Source organism: Loxodonta africana, chromosome 24 (assembly GCF_030014295.1).
Source record: "Loxodonta africana isolate mLoxAfr1 chromosome 24, mLoxAfr1.hap2, whole genome shotgun sequence".
Taxonomy (NCBI): Eukaryota; Metazoa; Chordata; class Mammalia; order Proboscidea; family Elephantidae; genus Loxodonta; species Loxodonta africana.
In genome coordinates this window covers 15,401,072-15,412,467 of record NC_087365.1, presented here as the reverse complement: position 1 = coordinate 15,412,467, position 11,396 = coordinate 15,401,072, and the positions used below count along the sequence as shown (strand labels likewise).

The 11,396-nt window shown below is 37.5% G+C and overlaps 1 protein-coding gene across 2 annotated transcripts in view; it reads right to left on the bottom strand.

The window, feature by feature from the left end:
- Positions 1 to 399: 399 nt before the first annotated feature.
- Positions 400 to 11,396, bottom strand: part of ESF1 (ESF1 nucleolar pre-rRNA processing protein homolog) — a 78,760-nt gene continuing 67,763 nt past the window's right edge. For both annotated transcript variants that reach the window (XM_003411416.3, XM_023550005.2), the window contains exons 12-14: positions 9,288 to 9,364; positions 7,755 to 7,907; positions 400 to 1,333 (exon numbers count right to left, since the gene is read on the bottom strand). In XM_003411416.3, the coding sequence (XP_003411464.3) occupies positions 1,040 to 1,333; positions 7,755 to 7,907; positions 9,288 to 9,364 (524 nt within the window). In that variant the 3' untranslated portion in view covers positions 400 to 1,039. The remainder of the gene's footprint in view (positions 1,334 to 7,754; positions 7,908 to 9,287; positions 9,365 to 11,396) is intronic.

The window sequence follows — 11,396 nt, the reverse complement described above, 5'->3', positions numbered from 1 at the left end:
CTGGCGAAACTCCTACTGCCTTTGAGAAGTTACCCTACTTACCCTGTGCTTTAAATGACCATTTTGGTTTTATTTTCATTTACTTATAAAGCACACCTAATTCTTCTAAGTGGCCCATTAATAGTTTATAAAATCTAGACCAGATGAGACCCAAGAATGTCAGGGCCTTGAAGTCGTGTTTTAATTTAATTTTAAAAAGAATTCAGATTGCCTTAAACTCTATAGCAGCATATCCGCCCTTCCAAGCATTCCAAAAATCTGCAAGGCGGACAGAAGAACTTTCTGTTATGACAAATAGAAAAACCACTGGAGAGCTCTGAACGTTTCCAATGTAATTATGGGCAATGCAAGCTTAGAATGTCCGCTTCTTGGAGTTGTCATCTTAAAGAGTTAAAGTCATTTTTTCAGATACTTTTCCAGAGAGCAGTTTATTTGAGGTACATAAAAACAAATCAGTTCTATACAAAGTAATAAAAATATTTTGTACTTTTATTTACAAATTAATTTCATAAACAAACTATAATCAACATGACCAAACTAAAACGGAAAGATCTTGGTATCCATTCTTTATGCTAGAAAAATAAATTATTTTAATAGATATCTAAATGTGTGTCTTCCTTTCAGAGAAATTAATGTACTGCATATACATATTTCCAAACTGTCCCTAACTCTTACACAGACTCAAGACTGGGCATTGCTATATTTTTTACATAGAATTGTAAAGAGTCCTTAAAAACACTAACTTAGAATAACTTTCTACTAGTATGACCCAAATTTTATAAAACATAAAAATTTTATAAATTCTGTATTTCAGATAACTCGCGTTAAGCAGAATTAATCTGTGGAAAAGTACAGTATAAATCCACTAATCACCCACAATTAGGTCCAACGATTATTGATGGTGAGAAATCTTAAAATGGTCAGACTAAGATTTCATTCATATTATTGAAAGGTAGCTTTGTTCCCCAAAGCTATGCCTTCAACCATTTCTGTATACACTAGGAAAATGATTCTCAGTCCAAAATGAAACAATATCCAGTTATTTGACTCTTTGTTTTTTTCTTGCTTGAAACTGCTCTGTTTTGGTTTTTATAGATTTAATCAACATTGACAAGGAAGGATCAATAGACTTCTTCTGTGATTCCTTTTCAATCTCACTCTCTTTTTTCTTTATTGCCTGAGAAAATTCTTGTTCTTTTTGTTCTCTTTGTCGGGCTTTCTCCTCAAGGATTTTTTCCATAGCTTTTGTTTTCTTGAAATTAGGATCTGAGGGATCCAAATTAAATAAGTGGGAAGTATACATTGCCTGAAACCGTACATCCTTAACATTTACCTGCAAACCAAAAGAAAGAATTAGTAAACCAAAGGTCCAGAAATAGGCAGAAATTTAGAAAATCAGGGAATTTTTTATTACATAAAATACATTCATTCGTGGAAAACTGTTTTGCTACAGATTTTTAATGGAGTTTTAAGGCCCACCCCTGGTCTGTAACAAACAAAGCACACTGTTCTTAGGTAATGACAATCTACTTGAACAGGAACTGCAGTGGGTGACACTGGCCACTTAATCAACTGTAGAAGAGTTTTTGAGGCAGGGCTTCCCCACGCTTACAACGTGAAATCTGTTTCTGACTGGCATAAACTACCTATGACACTCCCTGCGGAAGTTTTACACAAAGCATAAAGCAGTGTCAGACTCTGCTTTCTGAGTGCATTTTAAATTATAACCCTGGTACCAAAAATGAGTAGCTACTGACGTGATTCATAAATTAAAGAATTTAAAGACCACTATGGGAAAGACCTGTAGAGCCCTGGTGGTGCAGTGGCTGAGCGTTTGGCTGCTGATCAAAAAGTCCACCAGCCGCCCCTTGGAAAGCCTATGGGGCAGTTTTATTCTGTCCTGTAAAGTCACTATGAGTTGGGGTTGACTCAACAGCAATGAGTTTTGTTTTGGTTTTGGTTTATGAGAAAGACGAAGGTCTGGTCAGATAAAAGGCCCCAATTTATCTTCTATGTTTCTACAAAAACACGGGTAGTCCCAAATTTACGAGCATACCTTAACTTCAGCCAGGCTTTCAAGTGTTACCAAGCACAGATGTGAACAGCAAGAAAGGGAGAACAGTTTATTGCCACCTAGCACTACCACGGGAAACATGAGTCCATCTGGAAATGGGTCAATAGCTTTTCCTAGTTATACTAAGAACAGATGAGAAGAACGTTTTCATGTACAACTATTAATGTGCAAAGGTTATCTGTAACAGAAGATTTGATTACAAATCTTTAGGTGAAAGTTCACAGCACAAATTAGTTTCTCATTAAAAAATTTATACACATATTGTTTTGTGACACTGGTTGCAATCCTTGCAATGTGTTAGCACTCTCCCTCTTTCGCTTTCCACCCTGGGTTCTCCGTGTCTATTTGTCCAGTTTCCCTGTCCCTACCTGTCTTTTTGTCTTTATTTGGGCAGGTGTTGTCCATTTGGTCTCGTATACTTGATTGAACTAAGAAGCACATTCCTCATATGTCATTGTTTATTTTATAGGCCTGTTTAATCTTTGGTTGAAAGGTAGACTTCAGGAAAGGCTTCAGTTCTGAGTTAGTAGGGCATCCGGGGGCCACAGTCTTGGGGGTTCCTCCAGTTCTGTTAGACCAGTAAGTTTGGTCTTTTTTTGGTGAATTTTAATTTTGTTCTATATTTTTCTCCCACTCTGTCCCAGACCCTCTATTGTGATCCCTGTCAGTGCTCTCAGTGGCGGTACCCAGTAGCCATCTACTTCTTCTGGGCTTAGGCTGGTGGAGGCTGTAGTTGAAGTGGTCCACTAGTCATTACAACTAATATTTTCCTTGTGTCTTTGATTTTCTTCATTCTTCTTTGCTCCAAACATGATGAGACCAATAGATGTATTTTAGGAGACTGTTTGCAAGCTTTTAAGATCTCAGATGCTACTCACCAAAGCAGGATGTAGGACATTTTCTTTACCAACTATGTTATGCCAACTGACTGAGATGTCCCCCGAGAGCATGGTCTCCAGCCCTCAGCTCCAGTTTCCTCCTCAAGGTGTTTGGATGTGTTTAGGAAGCTTCCACGGCTTTCCTTTGGCAAAGTTGTACTGACTTCCCCTATATTGTGTGCTGTCTTTCCTTTCACCAAAGTTAACACTTGTCTACTATTTAGTTAGTGATTTCCCCTCCTCACTTCCTCCCTCCCTCCCTCCTAACCATCAAAGATTGTTTTTGTCTGTACGTAAACCTTTTCTTGGGGTTTTGTAATAGTAGTCTTATACAATATTTGTCCTTTAGTGATTGATTTACTTCACTCAGTGTGATTATGTGTCAAATTGGCTGGGCCATGATTCTGTTTATATGCGATCACCCCCACAATAGGTACTGTTGTGAGTAGCCAATCAGTTGAAAGAGTTTCCTTGGGCGTATAGCCTGCATCGAATATAAACGGACATTCTGGCTTTTGCCCTTTCTGGATCCTGCAGCTGCCTCCTGTTTGACCTCTGGTTCTTGGAACTTGAGCTAGCAGCCTACCTGCCAATCTTGGGATTCGTTGATCTGCAGTCTGTGTCCAAGAGCCCTGTTCTCCAACCTGTTGATCTTGGGTTCGTCAGCCCCTGTGGCTACGTGAATCAGGAGAAATCTCTATTCTGATTCACGGACATGGGACATTCTAGCCTTTACAATCTCGGGGGCCATTTCTTTGATATACATCTCTCCCTCTAAGTATGTATTTATATGTGTTACTGGTTTTGCTTCTCTAGCCTAAGACACTCCACATAATGTCCCCCAGATTTATCCATGTTGTGAGATGTTTTGTGGATCCTTCATTGTTCTTTATTACCGGGTAGTATTCCAATGTGTGTATGTACCATAAATTGTTTATTCATTCATCTGTTGATGGGCACTGAGGTTGTTTCCATCTTTTTGCTATTGTGAATAATGCTGCAATAAACATGGGAGTGCATATGTCTATTTGTATGGCAGCTCTTGTTACTCTAGGATATAGTCCTAGGAGTGCAATTGCTGGATCATATGGTATTTCTATTTCTAACTTTTTAAGGAGGCTCCATATCATTTTCCATTGTGGTTGTACCGTTTTACATTCCCACCAGCAGTGCACAAGAGTTCCAATCTCCCCGCAACCTCTCCAACACTTATTATTTTTTTTTTATTCCTGCCAACGATGTCGGGGTGAGATGGCATCTCACTAGAGTTTTGATTTGCATTTCTCTAATGGCTAACGCCTTCTTCAAATAGAACAATGGGATACTGTGTGGTTTAAAGCCAGGCTTTGTGTCAGGGTTGTACCCTTCTACCATGCTTATTCAATCTGTATTCTGAGCAAATAATTACAGCAGCTGGACTATATGAAGAACAGGCATCGCAATAGGAGGAAGATGCATTAACAACCTGCGATATGCAGATGACACAACCTTGCTTGCTGAAAGTGAAGAGGACTTGAAGCATTTACTGATGAAAATCACAACCGGACCAATAAATCAACATTATGATAAACAGAGAAAAGTAAGGTTGTCAAGGATTTCATTTTACATGGATCCACAATCAACAGCCATGGAAGCCACAGTCAAGAAATCAAAAGATGTATTGCATTGGGCAAATTGGCTGCAAGAGATCTCTTTAAAGTGTTAAAAAGAGATCTCTTTAAAGAGTTAAAAAGCAAAGATGTCACCTTGAGGACTAAGGTGCGCCTGACCCAAGCCACAGTGTTTTCAATAGCCTCATATGCATGTGTGAGTTGGACGATGAATTAGGAAGACCAAAGAATTATCGCCTTTGAATTGTGGTGCTGGCAAAGAATATTAAATATACCATGGACTGCCAAAAGAATAAACAAATCTGTCTTGGAAGACGTACAACCAGAATGCTCCTTAGAAGCAAGGATGGACATACGTATCAGGAGGGATCAGTCCCTAGAGAAGGACATCATGCTTGGTAAAATAGAGGGTCATCGAAAAGGGGAAAGACCCTCAATGCGATGGACTGACATACTGGCTGCAACAATGGGCTCAAGCATAGCAACAATTGTGAGGATGGTGCAGAACTGGTCAGTATTTTGTTCTGTTGTGCACAGGGTTGCTATAAGTCGGAACCGACTTGACGGCACATGACAACAACGGCTAATGATAGTGAGCATTTTCTCAAGTGTCTGTTAGCTGCCTGAATGTCATCTTTGGTGAAGTGTCTGTTCATATCCTTTGCCTATTTCTTAACTGGGTTGTCTTCGTTACTGATGTTGTTAAAATATTCTATAGATTTTAGAGATTAGACCCTTGTCGGCTATGTCATACCCAAAATTTTTTCCCAGCCTGTAGGTTCTCTTTTTGTGAAGTCTTTTGATGAGCACGAATTGTGTAGTTTTTAGGAGCTCCCAGTTATCTGGTTTATCTTCTGGTGTTTGTGCATTATTTGCTATGGTTTGTATTGTATTCATGCCATGTATTAGGGTCACTAGTGTTGTACATATTTTTTCTTCCGTGACCTTTATTGTTTAAGGTTTTACAGTTAAGTCTTTGATCCATTTTTTAGTTTTTGTGTATGGTGTGAGGTATGGGTCCTGTTTCACTGTTTTTATAGATGGACATCAGTTCTGCCAGCACCATTTGTTAAAAAGACTTTCTTTTCCTCATTTAATGGATTTTGGTCCTTTGTCAAAGATCAGCTGATCACAGGTGGATAGATTTATATCTGCGTTCTCAATTTTGTTCCACTGGTCTATGTGCCTGTTGTACCAGTACCAGGCTGTTTTGACTACTGTGGCTGTGTAGTAGGTTCTAAGGTCAGTAGTATGACGTCCCTACTTTGTTCTTTTTCTTCAGTGATATTTTGCTTATATGGGGCCTCTTTCCTTTCCATATAAAATTGATTAGATTTTCCATTAAAGAATGTTGTTCCTATCTGGATTGGGATTGTAGCATATCTATAAATCGCTTTGGGTAGAACTGACATTTTCACAATGTTGTCTTCCTATTCATGAGCATGGTATGTTTTTCCATTTATGTAGGTCTTTTTTGGTTTCTTGCAATAGTGTTTTGCAGTTTTCTTTGTCTAGGCCTTTTACATCCCTGGTTAGCTTTATTCCTAAGTTTTTAAAAATCTTTGTAGGGGCTACTATAAATGGTATTTTCTTCCTGATTTCCTTTTTGAAGCTCTTTTTGTTGGCTTATAGGAATCCAGATCATTTTTGTATGTTGATCTTGTATTCTGTTACTCTGGTGAATCTTTCAGTTAGTTCTAGTAGTTTCCTTGTGGAATCTTGGGGTTCTCTATGTGTAGTATCATATCACCTGTGAATAGGGATTTTACTTCTTCCTTTCCAATCTGGATGCCCTTTATTTCTTTTTCTTGCTTTATTACTCTAGCTAGGACTTTCAGCGCAATGTTAAATAGGAATGGTGATAAAGGCATCCTTGTCTTGTTCTCATTCTTGGGGCAATGCTTTCAGCCTCTCCATTGAGAATGATGTTGGCTCTTGGTTTTGTATAGATGCCCTTTATTATGTTGAGGAATTTCTCTTCTATTCCCATTTTATTGAAAGTTTTTATCAGGAATGTTTGTTGGATTTTATCAAACGCCTTTTCTGCATCGACTGAAATGATCATGTGATTCTTTTGTTCCATTTACATGGTGAATTATGTTGATGGATTTTCTAATGTTGAACCATCCTTGCATACCATATAAATCCCACTTGGTTGTGGTGTATTATTTTTTGATGTTATGCTGAATTCTATTGGCTAGAATTTTGTTGAGAATTTTTGCATCTATATTCATGACAAATATTGGTCTGTAATTTTCTTTTTTTGTGTTGTCTTTGCCTCGCTTTGGTATCACGGTTACAGTGGCTTCATAGAAAGAATTCAGAAGTATTCCTTCCTTTTCTATACTCTGAAATAGTTTTAGTAGTACTGGTGTGAGCTCTGAATGTTTGGTAGAATTCTTCAGTGAAGCCGTCTGGGCCAGGGATTTTTTTGTTGCTGGATCATTCTTTGCTTTTAACTTTTTATAAGAAAACCAATTCACTGAAGAGTTCAGTGGAGAGCCGAACAATGGAACTCACTCACGTAAACTGGAGCTGCAGAGTAGCCTCATGTGGACCTTCTACATACTACCTAGAAGTTATCGCTATACTTCCTCTGTTCTTTGAGCAAATTCAAAAAGTCCCCCATGTTTTTCCATGCGAGTGGTTGCAAGTCATTAAATAGTTCTTGATAGCATTTGTAGGTTTTTTGTAAAGGGTTGAAAACTCATACATAGGGACTCTGTGGACAGTAGGGGTGTGTACTCACCAAAAAAGAGGGAAAGAAGTGAGAGATGGAATCAAGAAACAGAGTGATTAAAACTCACCACTGGTCATTCTACAGGGAGTGTGACTTGACGTGATGAAAGCCAGCTATTCCTCATTTGGACTTAATTCTGTATACCTTTCCCAGCGTGAGCATTACATGGAAGGTGATTCTCACATTAAAAGCTACATATTTTTGGTGTAACATGGCTACCAAAATACATACCAACTGCTTCACCTGGTGCTCAACCAAAGCCACAGTGATTTGATTCACCCTGGGGGACCAATTGGCTATACCGGACTAAAAGATGGTAGTTTTGGCTCTAACTTGGGTCCTTTCTGGGACATCTCCAAAGGTAACTTTAACTACACTCAATTTTTGTCTAAGGCGCTGATTTAGACTAAATCCCAGCTTAAGAAGCTAATGATGTATGTCCCTGGTGTTACCTCGAAGTCATCCTCTAATAATTCCTTCTTTTTTATGAGCTGTTTTTTCTTCTTTTTGCTCAGATTCTGGTGTTCCACAATCTTGTTGTAATTAAAGTGTTTCTTGCTGCCCTCCTCTTCTTCCTCATCCATCATGAGCAAAGCCATTTCAGCCTGTGGAGAGAAGAAGTTCAAATACAGATTTCTCTCCCCCTCACCCCAGAAGTAGAATGGGGCACAAATACTCTTAGAAAGGAGAGCGCAATCACTAATGCTCCAGGGTAACAGCTATCATTTGTAATCTGATTATGGATTAGCGAAATTCAAAAAGAAACCCAGAGATCTTCGTATAGTGATAAGGTAGTCTTTAGAAGCAACATCAACACTGAGAGCAGGAGAGGAGCGAAAGCTTGTATTTAAAAACCAGACCACATTTCACTGAGTGTAGCTGGTTAGTCGGCTGCATGAACAAGGGTACCCAAATAAAAATTTCTTGCTTTCATTTTAGTCTTTCTAAACAATGACATTAAATCTTGCAAATGTATAGTATTTTGTGATATACTCAGCAAAATCTCCAAACATGTACTTTTACAACAAGAAATTTATTTATTTATTGGATTTATTCTCTCAATATTGACAGGTTTCTATCAAGGCAAGAGCCTAACATTTATTTCTGAAATCTAACATAATGACTGTTTCTTCCAGTGACCATGGGATTCAACGAGAACCCTGAAGATATCAAGTAAACCACCATGTATACTGGAAAAAAAGAGTATGCAGGCCTCTGTGAATCTTCCTATATTACCATTTCAAAGTACTTTATTTTCCTTTCCCTTCCATCACTGGAACGTACAGTTGGCTTTCTTTTTAGAACCAGTTTGAACAAGGAAAGTTTTTCTGCTGCCTTGAAAATAACTTTATGAGCCATTTTGTATATGTGATGAGTGGAGAATAGGGAAGATTAAGATGCAGGTGTTACGTGGCCAGACAGGCTCACCTGATGGGAATGTCAGTTGGCCTTAGGGCATTGTAGACTCCAATTTTTGCCTCAGCAAAAAAAACCTCTGCACTGTGGACCTTTGTGGTCATTGAAGTACAAGGCTCACTTGTACTTCATCATTAAAGGATGACTTTAATTCTATACATACTTACGTTGTTTGCAGTAATGAGAGGAATCAGCATTTAACAAGTCATAAAGGTGAAGTCTGTATTACACGACAGATGCAGATTGAATTAAAATTATTTTAGAAGTTTGAGTAATAGTATTTTCTATCTCAGTTATATTAAGGGTTTTTAATAAGAAGATATATTTGTCTTCATCATAAGGGAACATGCTGTAGGTCTGAAGTCAATTTAACTTTGTACTAGTTGGAGAGCTGAAGTGTGATTTAAAAATTAAGTTCCTAAATTTATGTGTTTTTTAATTGATTAATAAAATTCACTGTTAAAATCAGTTATTTTCTTATTAAGGACCCTGTAAACTCAAATGAAAAACTTAATTTAAATCATACATATCAATTATCCACTAAGCGTGTAACAATGATCACATCTTACCTTTTGACTTTCTATTTCAGTTTCTTCCTCTGAAGATGTGCCATCTTTTGCAGATTTCATTGATTTTTTCTTTATACCTGGCACAATGCATTGACATAAGGTTAAAAATTATAGGACTATCAGCAACAATCTGTTTATACTAGTAACAAGAATATAAGATATTTACAAATAATCTTAATAAATGTATAGAACCTAAGGGAGAAAAAGATATGACTGAGAGGAAGCTATGGACATAAATGGAATAAATACAATGCTTCTGGATGGGAAAATCAACATCACAAAGAAGGAAATTCTTCTGAAAGTAATGTATACTTTACCTCACCTTAGACTAAAAAAAGAAAAACCGTAAGACCATTCCAATAGATCTAGAATGATCATTTGATAAAATTCAACATCTACCCATGATGAAAGTAATATACAAATTTAATGAAATTTGAAGTAAAATTCCATTCAATAAATTCTTGACAAAGATTAATGTGATGGATTTGATGTACCAGTGTACTAATGATATAGTAGTGTACTAAAATATACTACAAAGTGAAAATAACCCAAAAATTATCGTACTATCCATACTAAGAGCAATGAAACAGTATGATTCAGTATATAATAAAAGGTAGTATCATTCATCAGTGGAAAAAGAAGGGATTATTCAATAACTAGTGCTGGATATTTATTTCATTATGGATGAAAAAAAACCTTATCTTATTATGTGTAGCAAAATTAAATGCAGAGGGATAAAGAATTAAACATTAAAAAGTAAATAAACCGATGAGAAAACACAGGAGAATAACTACCTGATCTTGGAATAGCAGAAAATATTTTCTTAGCATAAGAACAATAGAAGAAATAACAAAGAAGAGAAAAACTCAAATGATCTGAATATACAAGCTCTTAAAACTCTGTACATTAAAAAAAAAAAATACAAAAATGAAAAATTCATCTTTGCAATAACAATATGGCAGTCACGATCTGTAAGTAAAGATTTAATAAAACCCTTTCTCCTTCTCCAGGCACAAATTTGATTTTGGGTTAATCTTCTAGCTCTATTACCAGGCAAAAATGTTTACGGTAAAGTAGCTTCTGATTGGAAAACTGCATGAACTGAGGACTCTAAGTGCCCATAACTTTAGTCTTCCCTAAATGCAGTGACTCTTGTAACTGGTGGCATGTTCCTTGCAGGGACCTAGAAGCTATACCTAAAAAAAAAAAAAACCCCAAACCACACCCACTGCCACTGAGAGGATTCTAACTCACAGCAACCCTATAGGACAGAGTAAGATTGCCCCGGAGGGTTTCCAAGGAGCAGCTGGTAGATTCAAACTGCTAACCTTTTGGTTAGCAGCCTGAGCTCTTAACCAACCACTGCAATATTGGTTCTTATTTGGGATATGGGATTTTCAGACGAGGGTGGCCACTACATCCAATTAATCCTTCCTCCTCCTTGGCCATTGGCTTGGGCTTCTTTGCTGGTTCCCCCTTATTTCCGTGATCTCGAAATATTGTAGGGCCTCAGGGCTCAGTCCTCAGACCTCTGCTCTATCTATGCTAACTTTCAAGGTTCTTTCTTCCAACCCCATGGCTTTAAGCATCTTCTCTTTGTTGTTGACTTTATTTCTAGCCCTAACTCCTTTCAACTTCAGACTCCAACTGCCTACTTGAGATCTTTTTTGCCCAAAGAACAACACGATACATTTCCAAGAACTTTTAGAAATCCTTTCTTCAGCACTGCAAATAAATCAATTATTTAATTATCAACAAAACAATAGCTCCTTTAAGAAGAAAGCGGATGTGGATAGTTTGCTGTAAAAAAGTATTAATGCAGTTATCAATATGGACTCGCAATGACTCAGGGGCTTCTGGAGATGCAAGATGTTAGATGTGATGCTCTCATCTGGAAGGGGAGGAAATAATGTGCACTGGTTAAGAGAACTTGATTCTGGAGCAGCTGGCCTGGGTTTAAACCCTAGCTCTACCCCATTCTAGCTGTGGCAGTTTGTTTCTGTGCCCTTATCTGTAAAATGGGGACTATAGTAATACCATCTACTTCATAGGGTTTTTGTGAGGACTAAATGAATCTTCATTCAACCCTTATGTGTGGCATGCTTAATC